The sequence below is a fragment of the Petromyzon marinus genome, unplaced genomic scaffold (assembly GCF_048934315.1).
Source record: "Petromyzon marinus isolate PM22_M1 ecotype Great Lakes invasive population unplaced genomic scaffold, UKy_Petmar_22M1.pri1.0 PM_G_Scaffold_21, whole genome shotgun sequence".
NCBI classification, from domain to species: Eukaryota; Metazoa; Chordata; class Hyperoartia; order Petromyzontiformes; family Petromyzontidae; genus Petromyzon; species Petromyzon marinus.
The window spans coordinates 2,706,732-2,729,724 of record NW_027422773.1 but is presented as its reverse complement, the minus strand read 5'-3'; the positions used below and the strand labels follow the sequence as shown (position 1 = coordinate 2,729,724).

The 22,993-nt window shown below is 46.3% G+C and overlaps 1 protein-coding gene across 1 annotated transcript; it reads right to left on the bottom strand.

The window, feature by feature from the left end:
• Positions 1-12,675: 12,675 nt before the first annotated feature.
• On the bottom strand, positions 12,676-21,179 carry LOC142912566 (hydroxylysine kinase-like). The gene is made up of 5 exons (XM_076060689.1): positions 20,855-21,179; positions 17,701-17,843; positions 17,031-17,211; positions 15,570-15,885; positions 12,676-15,433 (listed from the first exon to the last, which is right to left on the bottom strand). Exons 1-5 carry the CDS (start codon positions 21,177-21,179, stop codon positions 15,259-15,261), a joined length of 1,140 nt encoding a protein of 379 aa, XP_075916804.1. The 3' UTR covers positions 12,676-15,258.
• Between the last annotated feature and the right edge of the window lie 1,814 nt (positions 21,180-22,993).

Genomic DNA, 22,993 nt, shown 5'->3' with positions numbered 1-22,993 from the left:
CTGCTGGATAAATTCCTCCACCACGATGTTTCTGCCATGGGGGTTGTTTGACCATCATTCACCACATTGGTCAGTGTGGATTGGTGGACAGGTAGGTGCCCAGAATTAGTTCAGATATCACTCGCTAGTGATGTCATCCGTGATCAGTAATCAAACTTGAGTCGCTGCTGGGTTCATAGTGCATTGCGCTAACAATTGCACCGCTACTACACCTTAAACATTGAATGTCATCATTGACCACGATCAATCCACAGCTGGATGAAGACCTCCCGGTGCTATCCGTGTACCTGCTTGAGTCCCGAGTAGTTGGGGTCATCTGAGTGCAAGTGGTGTGTGGTTATCCACGTCGGGTGAGTTTTCTCACCAACCTGCATTGACCAGGGTATAATGACTAACGGTCACATATCTTTCCCACAATTTTAACGCATCTTGATACATTAACCAGAATCTGAAAATATGAAATATTCATCATTACGAGGAAATAAAACAGGAAGGAGACAGACTTCTAAACATGGATTTCTCTTTTCTTAGTTCTTTCGGTAAAGTCACGTTGAAGGGAAACAATAAAATAATCAAATATATAAAACAATAAAAATTCTCACAACGTTTCGACCATAACACAAACGGTCGTCATCAGGTGTGTCGGTTTGCATACATTTATTTATTTTTAAACGGTGTATTTAATTATTTATAAAAACGTTAGCGCCACGCGCAGTGATTTGGCAGTATATTTAGAAGGACTAGTCCATCTATGTTCTGAAAAGAGGAGGGGGGAGACGAAAAATGTTAATGTATGCTGTCTGAAAGCCACTGTAAGCGTGAACAATCAATTAAGACCTGAAATGGTTTATCAAATCTTTCCAATGATTGCTAAGCCAGAATCCATCTTCTCGGTTGAAATTGTCTCTGTGCTTGTATATGTGGATAGCCTCATGAACGAATCTCTCATGGTAGCCAGATGGCTTACAAAGAACCTCTGTCTTGGAAAAGTCAATGTCATGTGAGCCTACTGAATTATAACAATGATCTGCCACGGCCGAGGTGTTGGTCCTACCGTGTTTAAGGTCTGCTTTGTGTTCACGAATGCGGTCCGAGACATGGCGTTTGGTTTCTCCAATGTAACTACTACCACAGAGGCAACTTAGTTTGTAGACACCAGGGTATTGTATGTCCGGAATCACATCTTTTACAGACGGAACCAGATCACGGATTTTATGTAATGTGTTGAAATGGACCTGGATCTTGTGTTTATTCAAGATTTTTGACATCTTTTTTGTGATACCCGCAATGTAGGGTAAAGTGATGGTTTTGAAAGGCTCCTCAAGAGGGTCCTTCTTCATGGTTTGAGTGATAGCTATGCGGATTGTATAGTCGGAGTAACCATTAGCCTTAAGAGCTTGGTGTACGTGCTTGAGTTCACTGTCTATGTGTTCCTGGTCTGATATGCATTGGGCTCTATGATACAGAGTCTTGATGAGAGAATTCTTCTCTGATGGATGGTGGTGGGAATCCGGTTTCAGATAAGCATCCGTATGGGTAGCTTTCCTGTAGACAGAGTGGCTCATTGAACCATCAGGTCTCTTTTTAATTAGGACATCCAAAAAAGGTAGCTTGCCATCTTTTTCGACTTCCATGGTAAATCTGATGGCTGGGTGTATGCAATTGATGGGGTCGAAGAATTGGTCTAGAGCAGGCCGGCCATGTGGCCAGATGACAAAAGTGTCATCCACGTACCTCTTCCATAAGGTTGGGCGCAGAGTGGCAGTCTGGATGGCGTCAGTCTCATATTTCTCCATGAAAATGTTAGCTATAACCGGAGATAGGGGGGAGCCCATTGGGGTGCCCTCAGTTTGTTTGTAGAAAGTTCCATTCCAAGTGAAGTATGTATCGGTTAAACAGTGTCTCACCAGGGGGGGTACCTCAGTGTTTAGTCCTTGATGAACCAAGTCTTCAATTATTGCGATGGTGTCAGGTACAGAAACCTTGGTGAATAAGGAAACTACATCAAAACTGACAAGCAGGTCGTCTGGGGACAGGGAAATACCCTTGATTGTCGATACCAGGGGAGTAGAATTTTGTACCGCAGAGGTGGTTTTTCCAGTGAAAGGATGCAGGATTTCAGACAAAAAACGAGCCAGTTTGTAGGTGGGGGAGTTGATAGTAGAGACGATGGGATGAAGGGGTGTATCTACTTTATGTATTTTTGGTAAGCCGTATAATCTTAGTGGCCTGGCAGCAGAAGGTTTCAACGAAAACTGTTTAGATTGATCAATTAATGCAGTTGAATCAGAAATTATTTTGTTGGTTTGTGTGACGAGGCTGTTGGTGGGATCTCTTTTTATTTTTGTATAACTACCATCGTCGAGTAATTCTTTAATTTTGTTGTTGTATTCTTTTTTATCCATGATGACAGTAGCATTGCCCTTGTCAGCTGAGAGGAGTACAATATCATCCCTCTTTTTTAATTTATATAATTCAAAACGCTCATCTTTGCTGAGGTTGCTAGCTGGCATCTTAGCGTTTTTGAAGGTTGCAGCGATTTCAGATCTTTTTTTGTCTGAAATCCTGCATCCTTTCACTGGAAAAACCACCTCTGCGGTACAAAATTCTACTCACCTGGTATCGACAATCAAGGGTATTTCCCTGTCCCCAGACGACCTGCTTGTCAGTTTTGATGTAGTTTCCTTATTCACCAAGGTTCCTGTACCTGACACCATCGCAATCATTGAAGACTTGGTTCATCAAGGACTAAACACTGAGGTACACCCCCTGGTGAGACACTGTTTAACCAATACATACTTCACTTGGAATGGAACTTTCTACAAACAATCTGAGGGCACCCCAATGGGCTCCCCCCTATCTCCGGTTATAGCTAACATTTTCATGGAGAAATTTGAGACGCCATCCAGACTGCCACTCTGCGCCCAACCTTATGGAAGAGGTACGGGGATGACACTTTTGTCATCTGGCCACATGGCCGGCCTGCTCTAGACCAATTCTTCGACCACATTAATTCCATACACCCAGCCATCAGATTTACCATGGAAGTCGAAAAAGATGGCAAGCTACCTTTTTTGGATGTCCTAATTAAAAAGAGACCTGATGGTTCAATGAGCCACTCTGTCTACAGGAAAGCTACCCATACGGATGCTTATCTGAAACCGGATTCCCACCACCATCCATCACAGAAGAATTCTCTCATCAAGACTCTGTATCATAGAGCCCAATGCATATCCGACCAGGAACACATAGGCAGTGAACTCAAGCACGTACACCAAGCTCTTAACGCTAATGGTTACTCCGACTATACAATCCGCAAAGCTATCACTCAAACCATGAAGAAGGACCCTCTTGAGGAGCCTTTCAAAACCATCACTTTACCCTACATTGCGGGTATCACAAAAAAGATGTCAAAAATCTTGAATAAACACAAGATCCAGGTCCGTTTCAACACATTATATAAAATCCGTGATCTGGTTCCGTCTGTAAAAGATGTGATTCCGGACATACAAACTAAGTTGCCTCTGTGGTAGTAGTTACATTGGAGAAACCAAACGCCATGTCTCGGACCGCATTCGTGAACACAAAGCAGACCTTTAACACGGTAGGACCAACACCTCGGCCATGGCAGATCATTGTTATAATTCAGTAGGCTCACATGACATTGACTTTTCCAAGACAGAGGTTCTTTGTAAGCCATCTGGCTACCATGAGAGATTCGTTCATGAGGCTATCCACATATACAAGCACAGAGACAATTTCAACCGAGAAGATGGATTCTGGCTTAGCAATCATTGGGAAGATTTGATAAACCATTTCAGGTCTTAATTGATTGTTCACGCTTACAGTGGCTTTCAGACAGCATACATTAAAATTTTTCGTCTCCCCCCTCCTCTTTTCAGAACATAGATGGACTAGTCCTTCTAAATAAACTGCCAAATCGCTGCGCACGGCGCTAACGTTTTTAGAAATAAATAAATACACCGTTTAAAAATATATTTATGCAAACCGACACACCTGATGACGACCGTTTGTGTTATGGTCGAAACGTCGTGAGAATTTTTATTGTTTTATATATTTTATTATTTTATTGTTTCCCTTCAACGTGACTTTACCGAAAGAACTAAGAATATGAATTACTCCAGTCATGAAAGCTTTAAATCAAAATGGATTTCTCTGTGAGATGCAGTCATTTGATGCCACTATTTGTGATATCTCAGGGAACACGATGTGACAAATCAAGCATACCAGCTTATATGGAAGAATGTCTCGATTCCAGCTCTCAAATCAACAGATAGACACGATGCTTATATAAATAACCACATTGTACAGCTTACCGACCTGCCAAGGAGTTAACCAGTTCTTTCGATGTCCTCTAGTACACAGGTAACTATAGGCTACAACAGGTGTTTCGTAAAGCCAGTAGATACACCTTTCTGCGGCCCACTTTTCAACTCCCACAAAATCAGCAGCCTGCAATACAATGCAGCGATACGGTCCAATTTACACTTCAATGGCGACTAATGGGAGATGCGAATGGACCGTGGAAGACTGGCCCACAAACTTCAGTTTGAGAATGCAGAGGACTAGAGGGAAAAATGCCAAGGAATCCCAATCGGATACCCCCCCCAATCTCTCTCTACGAAGAGTTGACGGCGGGGATTTGAGAGGCGGCAGCAGCAGCAGCAGATGGTGGCCGTACGCTTGTGGCAGCGAAGCCCCGAGTAGCCGTCCCTGCAGGTGCACACGCCAGGGAGCCGCGCAGCGCCCGCCGTTGACGCAGCCATCTCGGCACAGCGCTGTTCGGGGGGCATCGCCAGAGGCGCACGGGAGGAGGAGCCTTTAGCCGTCGGCAGAATCCTTGCATCGGGTAGAGCGGCCCCAGACATCGTCGTCGTCGTTGTCGTCGGCCGCCAAGTGATCGGAGTGGCGATGATGACGCATTGGCGAATGTTCGTGCGTGTGTATGTGGTCACAACGGTGACTTCCTGGGCCTCAATCATGTCGGTGCAGATTTAAATGAGTACCTGGTGTGCTGTGGATACAACGTCAGCATTGGGGCGACAAAAGCGGCTTTGGGGCCGTCCATAAATGACGTCACGCGATTTTGGACGATTTTTGACCCCCCCCCCCCCCCCTCGTCATTGTCACAAATGTCTGACCCCCCCCCCCAAAAAAAAGATAAAACATGCTTCAAATCGCTTAAAACTATTGTCATTGTAGTGCGTATTTATTGTGCCGCTGCACTCTGATGTTGTAGGAGAAAACATTTATTAACAAGTCTATTTAATTAAGTGGAACGTGTTGTCTATATTTATTTAAAGTTGCGCATTTTGATGTGACGTCACATTTCTCACCCCCCCCCCCTCGTCACGCATCGTCACAAATGTCTGACCCCCCCCCCCCCCAGGTGCGTGACGTCATTTATGGACGGCCCCTTTGGCGTGGTGTTGGCCACACCACCTACTCATGTAGCCATGCCAACCTTAATGGGCAATGTTATTGCTAACAGTGCTTATCCCAACAACGCTGTATGAGAGACCGCTGTTAATGATGGTGGGTTTCTAGCCACCAGTCTGAAATATCCCCTTGTGATTCAAATACGTTGACGGTAGGCTTACCTTCTTCATGTGAAGACACGACAAATGGAATTGATGTACTGACGGTCAGAGTTATATATTTTGTTTACTGCAATCCCGTTTTTCCTCATTTGGCAGACCATGAACAAATTACATACTAAGTGTTAAAAGTCATTACACGTGGAACCATGTTAAAGGATGTGCAGCACACACTGCAGTGTTGATCGACAATGGAGTAGAAACACTTTCACGTGAACACAGCGTGAACACACTTTTTAAGAATAAGGGTTTCCAGCAATGAGCCATAGGTGGTTGTCACATGCAAAGGATCTTGCCTTATTGACCTTGTTATCACTTTCCATTGCTAAACACACACACACACCTGCAGACCTCTTAATCTGCCACATATAATCGCTCATTATTTGGTTGAAAAATCTTAATATATTGAGATCAGCAGAGCTTGGGCAATTTATGAATGCGCCCGCTCACCTCGCGCAGGCTGCTGTCTCTTCCAGCTCGTCTGTAGTTCCACGGCGATTGTGAGGCGCAATTTGCATGAACGACGCAGTATGTAAAACTAAACATTGATGGGTTTTTTTATGAAATGCAGATGGCACAAACTCCCCAAAAAAATTATGAAATGCGCACACGTGTCGCTGAATGGTAAGATAAAGGAAATACATACCGATGGTGCATCGCGCACCCATGTATCCCTTGGAACAAGCACACCGGTTACTGTTCAAGCGGGTACCTCCATTGTAGCACGGTGGATAGCAGAGGGCTACACACAAAACAAAAGACAGAATTTGAAACATGTTTTTTTTATATATATAATAACAATGATCATTTGAATCCCTTTGTCAATCCAGTGCTGGATGAAGGCATCCCCATGCATGTCGGTCATTAAGGTTATTTGACCATACTTCACCACGCTGGTCAGTGTGGGATGGTAAATGGGGGAAGTCCCAGCGACGATGAATAAATATGTAACTCTCCACTGATGTGAGTCACGGCTGCGAATTCAACTCAGATTTCTGGGTTCATGTGTATGTTCATCATTTTCATCAGCCATAATCCACTCCCAAAACCGTTGGCATCTCTCATGGTCCTGGGATGTAGCGATCCATTTAGCACCGCTTAAGAACAGGACGCCTTCTTGATTCGATAATTACTCGATACAAGACGTACACAAGCTGAAGAATCAGACTGGCGAACGAGAGGCACAATTGAAATAAATACATCGTGACACGGTTGGCATAGATGAGGTGAGAAGGAAAGGAGAGCACCCCATACCTCTGTAAAGGAGTTCCCGACGACTCACTCGGAGGCTAAGGTAAGGTAGGGGCTTCTGCCAAGGTTTTATTACAAATCTTTAACAATACACAGGGGTGAACAACTCCCCAGGGGTTAGGGGTCCCGGGCTAGGTCCCGACACAGCCGGCTGCCCTGTGCTGTCTCCTCTGCCCCGGCCGTGGGATCAACCAACACGGCCGAGCGAAGAGCACAGCCACGTCTAGCCTGGCACTGTGCTCTCCCCTATCCCTACCCTCTTGCCCTTGGCTCCCCGTTTCACCCTTCTCAGACCCTACTCTCCAGCTACGACCCCTCTTATGTCCCGGGGTCCCCTTTTTATCCTTCAGGAGCCGTGACGTCACTCTGCTGCCCCGAGCGCATGACGTCACGTCATCGCCCTGGACAGCACAAGTGATGCCACTTCCCCATTCTACTCCTCTACACCTCTGAAGAGTGGCATAACCTTTCCTATCATAGGGGCACAGCTGACAGTAATTCTAGAGGAATGGAATTATATTATTGCTGTCTCTGAGAATCGCACATCGTGTTTGATCGCTCTCATCGGATAGGGCGACCTGAAAAACTGGTGGTGTACTTTCTCACTCTCGCTTGTGTACAATTACGGGTTACCAGAGCACAGAATGCAAGCTCACATTCACTCGGGTAAGATGGGCTGCAAGCACAGAGGCTAGATGTTAACTACCTCGCCTGGTATACAGGAGGTCGTTGGTTCGATCTCGACCCTGACGCCTGCTGCTGTATATTTGGATGTTCTCCCCTTGATCGTGTGGCTTTTTCTCCGAGTCCTCCGGTTTTTCCCTCCCCATTCAGAAGCATGCGTTTGGAGTATTTGGCTGCTAGAAATTTTCACGCGATAAGCCACTTCGTTGAGCTATCATTTGTGGCCAGGTCGCTTCTAAAAAAAAGAGCTTTACAGCTCAGTGGGCCCTGGTAAAATAAAAAATAGTTTTAATTTTGTATGAGAGCGCAACATTCTCGTCGGCAATGGCATAAGACAGGAGGCGGCAGTGTATATGTGGTGCATCTGCGTTCGAGGCTTAGCCAATTTTCACAGCCTCAGATTAATCCACTGCTGGATGATGCCTTTCCCCATATTATATGGGTTGCTTGACCATACTGCACCACACTGGCCAATGCGGTTTGTTTGAAGGGGTCCAGATATCACTTCCAATTCATGTTATAGTCATTCCCTGTAATCGAACTTACAGTGAGGGAAAAAAGTATTTGATCCTCTGCTGATTTTGTACGTTTGCCCACTGACAAAGAAATGATCAGTCTATAATTTTCATGGTAGGTTTATTTGAACAGTGAGAGACAGAATAACAACAACAAAAATCCAGAAAAACGCATGTCAAAAATGTTATAAATTGATTTGCATTTTAATGAGGGAAATAAGTATTTGACCCCTCTGCAAAACATGACTTAGTACTTGGTGGCAAAACCCAGGAGTGTCCCACTTTTGTAGAGGAAACCTTTACAGCAAAATCATCAAACACCCACCACCCCCACCACACTACCGTTCCCAAAGTCCGCCGAGTGGAAGGTCATGGCAACGCAAGAAAGTCCACTGATCTTTCACGAGGCCAGGACTCCCCACGCCCGTGTCTGAGGGTTCTGTGGTCAACTGTAGTTTAGATTAAAAAAATATCTGAATGCAACCGCAACTCACAAAATAACAAAATTAACCCAGAATGCACCAAATCTCGTCAGATCTTTGAAGCTCAACCGGGGAAGAGCCTGGGTTTAGTGCTTAATTTGAAGACTGTCTGGGAAAAGCAGACGTTTTAGGCCTTGCGCTGCAAGTTGGCCAACAGATGTCGTATGCACAGGTAATCTCCGAGTTACTCCGGTTTCCTCTCACGAGCCAAACAAGTTACAAAAGAATTGGTCGAACATCTGAACGCTGGAACTTCATGAATACAAAATCTCAGAAACAGTCAGGATTTCCTGAGTAAATGAACGGGAAAAAAAAGATTCTGACAGTATTATTATTATCACCCACGGGTGCGCATGTGAGGAGCGGGGCTTTAATTTCAACCACATCCCACACACGGCACACCACGTCCAGTACGCACTTCTCACACTACGGCCGTGGCTAAACAAACAAAAAAAATCACGTGTGCCTCCTCCGGTCTACCAGCGACCCAGAAAATATTCCATGAGAAATGTAAGGCCTCCTCGTGTGCGGGCGCGCCACGCGTGAAGACTGAATGGACTGCGGGGGGCTCTGGTCCTCTGGTTGTACGTGGAATGTACGGGGGGTGTGGTGGTTCGCCCAACTGGATGCGGACCGCTATAAATTCCGTGCACTGCACAAACCCCCGGTATAAAACCACGGCCTCTGCCGGACCACTGGGGGCAACCAGCGAGCTAAAAAGAGGTCAGAGTTGGAAAAAGTCCACCCCCCCCCTCCCCCTTCTTTCTCTCCCCCTCACTTGTGAAAATGACTGAACAATTTGTTCGATTACAATGCCATTGTTTCGAAGAGATCAAACGGATTATCTTTCGTCTTGGCTACACAGCCGTACGTGTGCGTGTATACATCCCCCGTTTGTCAATCCACTGCTGGATAAGGGCTCACGCCACCCAGCAGTCGGTAGTGAGGGGTTATCTGACCACACGTCAATGTGTCTTGATAAAGCTCAGGGGGAGTACAGACACAAAATGGATTTAGCTGCACTGCCCAGAATGCCCACTACTACTGCACCTGTGTTTTGTGCAAGGTGGTCGCCCATCCGAGCAGTATCCAGGCTCAAAACCTGCTCAGACGAGATAGGTGCGCGGTTAGGCCGCAGGCCAATAGGGGTCGCATGCAGACACTTCTAGAACACAAATCGCATGTCATTGTGGTTTGCGTTGACAACACTGCACGTCGGCGTCACGAGCGACTAGTCGCCATGCTGTGGACCCTGGGCAATAATCATTGGCAAATAAAAACAGATAAGTAGCTGGATATAAGCACACCTGCTATAAGCACAGTTCTTATATGGCAACACATTCTTACGTTACACTGGTGGCCTTGCTCTGTAAAGGGTGTGCTTATATCCAGATTCTACTGCAACTGGCGGGCGTGTTAGGAAAACTTGATAACCCACACAAGCAGCACACCTTCGTGAGAGGTAGGGCTTTGTAAAAGAGAGTAAGGGGATGGAAGAGATGATGCGAGCGAATGTTTTAAGGCCACTGTGCGGAACATCTGTACGGGGAAAGTTGTATTGTCAAGCGCTTCAAAGAAGTCACACGTGGGGTTAGAGAGAAGAATAATAAGTGTGGGTTACCAGGTTATTCTGGGACACCCCTCGATTGTGGTGCAATTGCTAGAGACCCTACAACAGCACCGTCACATTTGATCATCAACCGCAACTAAATCATTATTAACATCTAAAGATTCCAGTAATAATAAGCGAATTAACATAACCATTCATGCCTCCCCAATCTAATTACAGTGGCGAGTAAGTTCACCGAGCGAGCGATGTCAATTATAATGATGTTCTAAAGCGTTTGGAGAGCTTAAAATTTAAAGAACGAGAGCAGAGTCTCGACATTTACGACTTGGAAAAATTGAAAAACCGCCATTTTAATGACAGGCCCCTCAAATGTAAGACCAAAACATTTTAGACTTGGGTGTCTTATTTTTTCACAAACTCAGACTTAATCAAGTTTGCATCTGGAGATACTGAAGGGTGACACATTCCAAACATGACATCAGATTTTAAAATCCGAAAACTGCGATTTGCCCTCTTAAAAATTCCGTGGGCTAAAACTTGTGTGTGTGTGTTTGTCGTTTGCAAGCTTGGGTCCTGCGAAAGTATTGTCTGGAAGTGTTGAAGGATGTCAAATCCAAACATGACAGAATTTAAAAAATTCGGCATCCGCATTGTTGCTTAATTTCAGCCTAAGCCTGTTCAGGTTTGCGTGTGTACGTATAGACGGTGCTTTGAAGGGGGTTGGCATTCGAAACATGTCGCGTTTTTCAATAACTGAATTTTCGGGGGATTTCTTTTTGTAAGTGCGTGGCACACAGGGTGGTGCGCTGCTATGCAGGATTTTCAAATGGATATGCGCGACATTGACAGCATAATTGGAAATCACATCGACAAGCGCCATAGGGAATATCTTCAATAACATTCATTTATATTTTTATTTTTTCGATTTTTATATTTTACGTGCCGAAAGTTGTTTTTGCGCCAATTTTTATTTTGTTTCTCACCTGCGCCGAAAAAAAATACACTTAACGTGAAATATATTCGGGGAGGGGGGCGGGGGGGGCAGGAAACTAAAACAACACGACACAATAGTTCAAAGCTAGGCACACGTTGCACGCTGCACTGAAACTCTGTGTGAACTACATGTGAACTACATGTGAACTACATGTCAACTGTGAACGCCGTTTTGTCAACAGCGCTGGATGCAGCAACAATACGTTCCTAACGCACGAGCAGCTATGGCAGGGAGCAATGTTGGGATTAACCACAGGTTGTCGCCCCAGGAGGTAGCCGTGCAGAGGAACGCAAGCATCGTTTCCGGAGGATAGCTCTCCGCAGCTGGGCCGCTCGCGTCTCTCCTGTTTTGTTAAAAAATAAAGGCACTTTTGAAGGCGGAAAACTGGCTACACGCGTTACGCCAGTACTATCCTGTGCGCGCAGGTTATGCATGTAGGTAAATATTAGGCATGTACGAATAAGACTACCCCCCCCCACCACCCAGCAGTTCGACGTATCGTCATCACTCGGGCGCTTCGATAGATTCAAGATTAAACAATTTGGTTTTAATTACCAAATGTGGTGAACGCGGCACCTCGAGTGCCTGCGGTGGATTAGGTGACCGGATCAATTAGGTGGATTGCACGGATGGAATGCAAGTGGTTTCCCAGTAAAAGTGGAACATCTGGACCAGCGCAAGAGGTGAACGTTCGGCCAACGTTGGCCAAACGGTTTACTGGGCGATTCTAACGTTCACTATTTGCCACACGTGTTGCGAGCATACGGAATCGAGGATTCTGATCCGCTGCGTCGTTACTACGACCGATAAAAACACCGGTCCTGCAGTGGGTCACCATCGATGATGAAACTCGCATTTGTATTGTTTCACACTTTTTTTCGTTCTCGTCTCTACGGTTTTCGTTCACTCAACTTGGCCCGACTGCGATGCGTACGGTGTCGCTCGGACGTCGTTTGCATCACTTGTAAATAACAAATTCCCAAATGCACGATTAGATGCGAACGTTTGTGGGTGTAGGAATCGTTTGTTTACGGTCTATGCATCGCTACACGCCTAGTATTTGTGTATGCACACCCATACTTGTGTGTACAGATACGCTTATGCATGTAAAATACTATGGGTGATTTTCTGATTTAAAAAAAATTACTTGCTTGCATTTGTAACAATTATGGATCTTCTTATGGATTTTTGACCACTTACACGATGTCCTAATTTTTATGCGTTTTGGGGTTTTAACAAGTGATGTCATGTGGCAATTACCTCCTGTCAAGTGACACCACTCTTGGCGTGAAGGTGATGCCACCTGTTTGTGACATCACTTTTTCAGATCAATATAAAGAATATTTATTTATTTTGTCCCAAATTTTACGTCTCAGCCTGGATTGCGATATTTTTCAGATTAATCTGAAAATCTGGAACATCCCTAATAGTAATACATATACATCATAATTCTAACAGCATGCATTTAATGTCTCAATGTACACGTTTACTGTATAAGATTGTGAATGTACCTGTTACATGGGTGTCCACCAATCACTGAAGAAAATGGATTACAGTAGACTGCAGTCCTAGCTATGTTTATGAAATCACATAACCCATACACACTTGGTAATGTGAAGATTTCATCATCTGTGTCTCATGCCCTCCTCTCGACCGCCACATGTCGACCATCGCGTTGACACGCATCATATCGAGATTTAAAAGTCCCAGGTGTTTGCCAACATCACGTGCTTTTCTCGTGTGCTGCTATCGGCGACCACTCTAGAAAGATGGATGACCAACGGATGCAGTTATTTAGGAATTGGTGATTTTGCACAATGACCAAGGCGGAGACATTTTTGTGCACTCGGCACGCGCCTCTGTGCGTGCTGCCGACACGGATTCGCTCGAGGTTTTCGCAATCGTTAAATGCAAGCACGGTAAGGATTATTTTTGCTGCCAATATTTCAGCCAGGGGGACACGTTAAAGATCCCTTGGCGTAGTTCGCAAGAGTGGGACCACTGTGCGCTGGCGTCAGGGTCCACGTTTGGCGAAAATTACACCGCAAATTATCTCAATTGGATACATGGTGTTCATCACTCTCCCTACTGCCCATCCGAATGGCCCAGGTCAGTCTTCACATGAGACCATCCTGGTCTCTTGGGTTCTCATCTGCATGAACATAGCAAACTTGAAACTTGAACCGCACAGTTCAATTAGATGTATAATTACGATTATTTAATTATGGGTACATTCAAGGACAACACACCCTGTACAGGACAATGTGCTATACATACGAATATAATTATATGGGCCTAAGTAAGCAATGTCATATACCCATGCATGTGTTGCGTACACATACATGGGTATATGTTTGTACGTGTATTTAGAGATGTATATATCTGCAAACATGTTCCTACGTTTATTATTAGTGGACTTACATATATATCTGTACATATGAATGCATGTGTCTATGTATGAATGTACACATGCATACATGCATGTATACATACATGCATGCATACACACATGACCTATGGGAAAAAAATGTATGTGTATGGAAATACGCATACGTGTCAATGTACGCGCCATACAGACATATACCCATGCATGTGTTGCGTACACATACATGGGTATATGTTTGTAAATGTATTTACAAATGTATAGATATGCTAACATGTTCCTATGTAAATTATTAGTGGACTTATATATTTATATCTGCACATATGAATGCATGTGTGTAGGTATGAATGTACACATGCATGTATACATCCATGCATATACACGTAACCTATGGAAAGCAAATGTACATGTGTATGGAAATATGTATAAATCCGCGTATGTACATATGCAACAAGGCAGTGGGTGACCAGTGCCTCCAGGTTGAGGAAACAACAGCTTCAACTTCAGGTTTGTTCAACCTCCGGTGACGTGAGATTGAGAGGCACGCGTACAGGCCTCGTGTCAATCCACTGCTGTATGAGGATGACCCCCACCCCACGTCGTGCTGCTCCGTTGGGGTCACGTGACCACAATTCACCGTGCCGGTCAGTGCGGGTTAAAGGCGGCCAAGAATGGACACGGGAGCATAGAAGCACAATACGACAATGGATATTGTCTGTGACGGCCCTGTGCTTTCCCCGCCCGTCACTTGGCGCGTACAGGTGGATTCATTGAGAACTGGAACGTGAAAAAAAAGTCTGATGATGATGATGAAGCTCCTTTGCTAGGGACCAATTATACGGAGCAGTTTATCCCGGGAAGATATGTGCCCCTGTCCGGTTGGAGAAAGCGCCGATGTAACTGCTGCTCCGAATCTTATTCGTGCCTTCATCATGCTCGTTGATTAATCATGGAGGGACCCCTCTCTGTGGACTCCACAAATCTCCCACCTTCCTAAGTGCAAGTGATCGTCCAACCTTCAAACTTGTACCCATCCATGAGAACGCATCAACCCGGTACTCGGATCCCTCCACTGTGCTCTCAACCTAATTCCGACTCAACCGCAAGATGGAGGATCTTGAAGACGCCTTCAATGTCTTCAAGATCTTCCATGGGCTCTCAACGCTCCAACCTCTCCCCCCCCCCTCTAATCGCCTATAATATTATCTGCACACCAGCAACTAAGATCTCCCATCTTACTGCCCCCTGTTCAAGTCCAGACCAAAATCTTTCCTCGTCCTTCTTGTCTACGATCGTCGCAAGTCTCCGAAATGTTTCAAAGAAGAAAATGAATACTTTCCTGTTTTTAGGCGATTCTCAGCGATGCGGATTTAGACGGTCTCTCAATGCGCTTGGATCGTATTGCTGATGAAGCCAATGCCGTCGCATTCCAGTTACTCAACGAATCCACCGGACGCGCGCGCCATCGCCCGAGACTGGAAAACCCGAGGTGGCACTTGTGGCCTCCTCAACCTGAAGCCACGAAAAACCTCCCCTATGCATTAAGTGCCTGGCATGAGCAATTCACATTTTTCAGATTCCGTATTCAAAGATCGCACTGTCCAAAACCAACGGCGCCACGATCAAGTTGAAACCGGTTCCTTGCGAAGCCTCGGGAGGTACCGGTGGGGCGAGTGGGAGGACGTGTCTCACGGTGGGCCCCCCCCCACCCCAAACTCCCCCTTCTCTCTCCTCGCCGTTCGCTCGATCTCCACCGCGGTTCTAGTTTCTGTACCGTGCCGCAACATCGGACCACAGCCTCTGCATGTCCTCCAGGCCCCTGGTCCAGAGCTCGCGTAGCTTCACCCAGCCGGTGCGCGCCGTTATCAGCAGGTAGTCGGCGTTCTGCGGGTATCGCAGGATCGTGTAGCGGGCCATGACCAGCGACTGGCAGAACCTGCGGGGAAAAGTAGACCATATTGTTGTTGTCGCCGTTGCTGTCGTTACGGTTAATATCGTTTGTTATTCAAGAGGGTTTTTGCTGCCGACTTGTTGATCGACTGGGATTTTAGTGTCCCCACCTCTGCTCTCACCTGCACGCCACCAGGAAGTAAACGGCCCTCCTCTCGTCCTCGGTGAGGGCCTGCACGCTCTCGTAGCCGGCTAGGACGTGACCCCCGGCCTCCATCGCCTCTCCGCTCTCCACCATCATGTACATGATGGCCATGGCCAGGTCGTACACGTGGTAGCCGAACATCATCGAGTTGAGGTCCACAATGCCGGAGACGCGGTGCCGCGGCACTCCCTCCGCCGACTTGGGCCCCTGCTGCTGCTGCTGCTGCTGCTCGCTTCCCACGGCCACCTCCTGCACCAGGATGTTGTCGTCATTGAAGTCACCGTGGATTATGCCTGCGGCGAGGGGGAACGTCGAATTTGATTTCGTCCGTTGTCTTTTATTGTTGACCGTCCTCCCCTCGTCGCCGTCGTCATCGTTTGTGCCCGTGCCGTTTTTATTCCGGCCGCACGATTGGTGTTGCGCAAGCCGCGTGTGCGAGTCTAAGAACGGCCCCCGCAGAGTCTCAGTGAATCACCGACTTCTCCTGCCTTCAAAGGCACAGAATTACAATAACCCACCAGCGTCGTACAACCCTGCACGGGGGCGAGATATGGAGCGGTGTGTAGTGGTATGCACACCGCATCACGAGCCCTTGATTCCCGGCCATGGAGAACATCACTGATATCTGAACCAGTCCTGGGATCCTACCTACCTCCTCACCGACCAGCATGGTGAAGGTGGCAAAACAACCCCCATGACCCTACACAGCCTGGGAATGCCTTCGTCCAGATAGTGCATTGACAAAGGGCTGTACATTATTATTATGAGTATATGTGTAACAAAAACTGTTGAACACAATTTAGCATCCATTGAAAAATGATTTGGTAGAAATTACAATTATGATTTATATACAGTAGCGTCTGAATGTCATAACCCTGTCATTTGATTTCACCTGTGATCAGTGTCTGTGCGAGTGTCCCCCATTACATGCATGCCCTGTAATGCATCTGTGTATGCTGGGTAAAAGTAATCACGTAAAGCACATTGCAAAGAAAATGCTTGCCACAAATGAATCACAATACCTTGCTGATCTCGTCAAGCAGCATAAACCATCACGCGAATTCGGGTGATCCTCGCAGCGGCTTGTGGCTAACCATCGAACAAACAAAGACGGTCACCGCATCGCGCGCTTTCAGATGCACTTCTGCGGCCGTCTGAAAAGCTCTTCTTTCCGATATTAGGAAGGCACTGGAGCTATGCACTTTTAAACCTAGATTGAACACTAATTTATTTTTGAACTGATTTTTTGTGTTTAGTTTGTTGTCCTTCCCCCGCACCTCCGATTAGCACGGTTGGCTACGTACGGTGCGAAAGAAGTTCAACGTACACACGTACGCGGCACCCGTCGTGGCTTCAAGGCCTCGTCGGTGGCCTGAAGCGCCCCTCGCCCCCTGAGGCATGGAGCTACGTCCCGGGTGAAGCTGCGAGGCGAGCGTACATCTGGTAAACTTGTGCAGGTTGGGTTGGATCTCCTCGCGGAACTTGGCGATGACCTCCCTGACCAAACCCTGGTTGGGGTCGCCGTCCAGAGTGAAGAGGTAGGACTCGAGCAGGTGGGTGTTTGACAGGTTCCAGATGAAATCGTCTCGTTGCAGGGAGTGCAGGAACGGGTGCTCAAACTATGCAGATGTTTAAAAATGAAGGCGGTAAGATGACAAAAAATGCAATACGAGATTAACATCGCATTGGCCAGTTGAGTACATATGTAAGTTAAAGGCAGCAAAACGTCAAGCTAGCAAAGGATAGTCTTCGTTTCAAAAAAGATGTTCTCCTTGACTTATTATTTTCTCTTTGTTTTTTTTCGGTAAAGTCACGTAGGTAAAACTATAAAATAAAAGAATGAATGAAAAAACAACTACATTTTTTCATCATCAGGTGTGAAAACCACAACAAGAATTTTTTTTTTTTTCAAATTTCCTTGTTGTGGTTTTCACACCTCATGACGATTGCTTGTGTTGCAGTCGAAACGTCGTGAGAATTTCATTGTTTTATATTTTTTATTATTTTATTGTTTCCCTTCTACGTGGTGGTGACTTTACCGAAAGCAACAAGAATATGAATCCCTGCAGTCTCACGTCACCTGTCAAGAGGCGCTCGTGCGCTCGTACCTGCTGCAGGGCTTGGTGGATGCTCGCTGCCAGCTTGCCCACCTGGTAGTACAGGCTGCCATCCGCCAGCACCCTGGACAGCGGCACGCCGGGCAGGTACGTGAGCAGCCGCACGTTGAACTCCTTCTCTCCTTCGCCGCAGTCTGAGAATTCACAGCAGGAGTCGCCACCGAGGTCAAGAGGTCACCACGGTTAGTGAAATCTCACCGTCGCTTCCTTTTGCTGGAACATAAAAAGCTGTTCGGAAGCTGATATCGGAACCTCCAAGGTCTGGCCAAAGTGTCAACTCACCACTTTGCGCCCTGTGTCCATTACCCACGTGCTATACTACACAGGGTCTCTTATGAATTGCTCAACTGATAGCCAAGGCTACTATTCTTTTTTTAGGAAATTAAGCGACAATTTGCTGCTCAGTATTAAATGGTTAATAACAATAATGAACGTGCTAAGTCCGATATATAACGCACATAAAATTCGTGTAGTCTTTAAAACGCCAATCTCTCAAGCAACTTGAATCGAGTATTTCTGTTCCCCCCCAAAAAAAATAGTAAATTGGAGTGATTTTTTCCTCATGACTTTCTTTCACGGTACTATTAACGCAGAAATTAATAACACGAACGCATTCCGAAATTCGCATTCCTATATGGCCTTGTTGTCTAAACCGCTGTAGCTAAATAAAGCATTTGAGAGGAATAATACCTCGCCACACCCATGCGTAAGGCATCCGCCAAAGTTGCAACGTGGCACGCAACCCTCACGCCTTAGCGCACGCTGGCCGGAACCGGGGGCAATTCGCCCAGGTTCGGGCCAGAATGGATACGTCAGCACCACGAGTCTAGCTGAATTCCCTGGGTTCAGCTTGAGCAAATTACTTAGGAGCAGGGTGAATGGGGGCCCCATCTGCATCAGGAGGCGACTTTTATCGCTCGTTCCATCACGTAAATATAAGGGTCAGCGGCATTCCGTGATCTTCGCATTCCAAACACGGCGTTGGGTGGCGATGTCAGCTCACGCGATGAACCCCGAGCCTGGGTTTAAAGGAGCGCTGCTAGCCCAGGCATTATAATCAGAATATGTACTTTTACTAGAGGAATCCGATGAGCTATGAAGCACTTTGCTTTACAAATGTTTAGCAGCCCAGGGTTGTCCCAACTACAGCCCGTGGGCCAAGCCCGAACCACCAAAATTAATTCATTCTGGTCTACAGGACAACTATCCCGCCACGCCTTACAAGAACTAATTAAGTACATGTCTCAGTCAGCAATACTCACTTGAAATTACACACGACAACCGTCGCCCCCGCGCCTTACCCCCAACTGAAAAGTTTGACAAGACCCTCCCGATACTCAGTGAGGCTCTGCTGTGAAAACAAGTGTAACGATGATGATTACAATAATAATATTAATAGAAGTGATGCGATGCAGGAGGTCGGAGTGGGTGTGGGGGAGAGATAAGCTCTGTATCGACATGTTTGCATTTCTCTAAATCTCTCCTCTTGCGGATAGATCTTTCTCCTATCTCTTCCATGTAAATATATTTCTGATTAAATCTCTCTATGAATGAGTTAAATGATGACATCACTCTGCTGCTCTATTTAAGACCGGGAGCAAGTGAGGGCTTCACCATTCTGGCGAATTGCCCGATGATGCTGGATGTAATTACCAGCGAAACGTCGTACTCAAATATTGTAAATGTTGTGTATTCACTCATCACACCGGTGGGCTAAAGTAGTGAACTATTTTGTCTGTTGTCAACGTGACACGTTTTTTACTGTTTGGCTGTGTCGGGTGGTGGAGGGTTACGACAAATTTATTAATAACGCGATCTCACCCAAAAACCTTTATCATGAATAAATCTCTCTCATATCTCTACATTATATTGCTTGTGACATCTCTCTCCCGTCTATGCTTGTTCATGTAATACATGGTTTTGGTTTGACGTGTTCCCCTTGTCAGCCAATCCGGAACTCGATGCAAAGAGTTTGACGTTTGCTTCTCTGTGCCATTAAAACGTCTCAGGGTCTCGTGGGAAGATAAGCAGAAACAAAAATTACGATTTAGGTTTCGTAAGTATGTTGAAATTCTTTCGCACCATACGTACGTAGCCAACCGTGCTCATCGGAGGTGTGGGGAGGTAGAACACACTGTGCAGTTGGCGAATGGCGGCGTCGGTGAACTGTACAAACATTATATCTACCAACCTGCAGGTCAGTAGATGAGAAAACAGCAAGTGTGCTTCTGATCTCTCACCACAGATGTTATCATCTCGTCCGTGTGGCTTTGCTGTGAGCAGTCATTCCAGTTTCATCCCACACACCAAACATTGTTTTTTTTTATATATATATGAAGAATTTACAAAATATCACAATGTGGACCTTGGGCCAGTACCAACAAGCAGTGCGTTACATCCACCAACCTCACAAAAACTAAAAAGTATGATCCTTTTACATCACTTATCGTCAGTGGAGTGCGACCCAGTATTATACCACCGCCTCATGCTCGGATATTGATCGTTGTCTTTGCAAGTATAAACCAATGCTGTGTTCGTATGATTACTATCAGCCTATTACTAAATCACCTGGAATGTGCCCTATCATAAGATCTGAAAGCTAAGCAGATTGAGCCTGGATTAGGGCTTCTATGGGTGACAATCGTGCATTAAACAGGCATCACAGGCTGCTGCGTGGTGCTACGTTGTGGGGGCCAGAGTTCAGTTGCAGCAAAATCAATTGTACTGCACTGTACATCTATTAAACTTGATTTGTCGCTTTCGTGACTGCAGGAATTACTCTTTGGTTTTTTCGGTAAAGTCACGTAGAAATAAGAAATAATAATAAAATTACATAATAGCATACGACGTTTCGATTGCAACGCAAGCAATCATCATCAGGCATAGAAGAGCTAAATTTAAGAGAGAGGAAACACAGAACCGCAGATAGATATACAGACACCTAAGTAGAAGGGAGTTCACACAGAGACACAAAGAGAGACACAACGTACGGAGCACAGAGAGATAGAGTCTCTGTGCCGAGGCCTTAGCATGTAGGGGGAGACAAAGAGAGATGGAGACGCACATCAAGTAGAACAAGATTTAGTATTATGTACATCTCTTCTCCAATGTCTCTGCTCCCGGGACCCACGCAGGCGCAGCTCACCGATGCTCTCGAGCGACATGATCTTCCCGCTGACGTTGTCCACCACCTCCTGCATGGGGAAGCCCCTCTCCCGCAGGAACCTCATCATGGCCATCTGCACCTCGAGCAGCTGCGGCCGCTGGCTGTCCCGCGTGTTGGTGACCTTGAGCACGAACTGGCGACCGTCGCGCGCCAGCACGCGGTAGTTCTGGTCGACGTAGCTCGCCAGCGGGCTCACCCCCGCCACGCTCACCCCGTAGAGGCGCTCCACCAGCTCCGCCGCGCGGGACTCGCTGAGGCACGGCTTCTCGTGCTCGCGGCCATCGTCCTGCGGCGCGGCTTGCATCGTCTTCAACGGACAAAACGAGGGCAATCGAAAAGCTTTTCGGTTTTGCGAGTGCACGTTGGCGTCCGCTCCATCCGTGCAGCGCGAGGCGCCTCCGATGAGCACGGTTGGCTACGTACGGTGCGAAACAAGCTCAGCGTACACACGAGGCTACACCCTGGAGGCGCTACGCTTCACGGACAGCCCACAGTAGTTGTCGCTTTTACAGAGTTGTGCCGACACACGTGGCATACTACTTATTTAAATTACATCTCCGAGATCTTTAGCATCCGACTGTGAAGCAGACAGTGCGCAATATTTTCAGTTCATACACCCACAGCGTTAACCGGGGCAGTCGTGGGACTCGTACCACAAACATCTGCAACGCGCTACCGCTCGGCCATGAAGTCAATCGATCGATCAGCGATCAATAAACACGTCTCTTTGCTCGCATCACATTTAATAGCGACACATTTCACCGAACAGAAAAGCACCACTTAAACATGTCAGATATAAGATTCGTAATAACAGAGAATTCTCCTTGTGTATTTCAGTGGAAATACAGCCAGTGCCTGATAAAGTAGCAATACTGTAACTGGAATTTTAACAAGAACCGTGGGTTTATGCAGCATTGGGGAGCTGCAGCTATGGCCCACCGAGTAAACACCTTGTCCCGTAAGCACGAAATCACGTGTTCAAATTCCACTGGATGTGTAATTGTGTGAATAATAATCAGGGCTTAATCTGTCACTGAATATTTTCCGGGTCGCTGGTGCGGAGTGGAGTGGGCAGCACAGCCCCGGTAGCCACGGCGATAGCGAAAGGTACACACGGGACGTGGTGTGCCGGGTGTCAGCAGATTTTTCAGAGTCGCTGACACAGGGCAGCCCTGGCCGAAATTATCTCCATATAAATGTAAAAGGCAAAGTTGTGATTATGTGTGTCTGTTCAAATGTTTAGCGTACTTCCCGACATGCAACAAACTTGAAATTTGCCATGTGGGTAGCTTCCAGACTGTAAACAATGCAAAAAGTATAAAATATACTCTTTGGTTCTATTGGGTAAAGTCACGTAGGTGAAAATAAAATAACAAAAAATCACGACGTTTCGGCCACAACACAAGCGGCCTTCATCAGGTGAAGGGACGAGACTGTCTGGAGGACAGCGCTGGAGTGAGAGAAGCCACGCTTAGATCACGACCTTTAAGCTGTGTGAGAAAACACAAAGTGCCTTGACAAAGGAATTAGCATAAAATTTAGCATTGAAATGGTTCATTGAAATAGCTAAGTTAAAGCATACACATCCGCAGAGGTACCCCTTGACAAAGGAATTAGCATAGAATTTAGCATTGAAATAGCTGAGTGATTAGCTTGTAACTGGTCACAGAAATAGCTATGTTAAAGTCAGAGCATATTTCACGTAAACAAAACGTGCCAATTAGTTACTTCTTCAGCACACTGGTGTATTGGATAGTAAACCCAGAACATTTACCATTAGAGTATGACGTTTCACTGATTATTACAACCAGCTTCATCAGGCGATTTGCCATAATTGTGAAGAAGTATTCCTGTTTCCGTCTTTGAAGTCAACTCAGCCTTAAATGAGTACTTGGTGCAGGGTGTGAACATCGCCACTTGGGAGACAAATGCGGCCGGGCGTGGTGTTTGGCCACCCACCCCATCGTGTGCTGGGCCGGCCTTCATAGGTGTTGGCTCCCAGCCATTGCCCCGAGTCTGTTAAGGCTATACGGGGGTCTTTGTCTTTGTGTGTATGAGATGCATGCGAGTGTGTGTGTGTATGAGATGTGTGTGTGTATATGAGATGTGTGTGTATAT

Excerpts from the sequence above, each read along its gene's own strand:
- LOC142912566 (XM_076060689.1), bottom strand. The coding sequence starts at position 21,179 with ATGCAAGCCGCGCCGCAGGACGATGGCCGCGAGCACGAGAAGCCGTGC. Across the intron at positions 17,212-17,700 it reads TCCACCAAGCCCTGCAGCAG|TTTGAGCACCCGTTCCTGCA; the intron begins GTACGAGCGCAC and ends ACATCTGCATAG. Across the intron at positions 15,886-17,030 it reads CCTGCACAAGTTTACCAGAT|GCATAATCCACGGTGACTTC; the intron begins GTACGCTCGCCT and ends CCCTCGCCGCAG.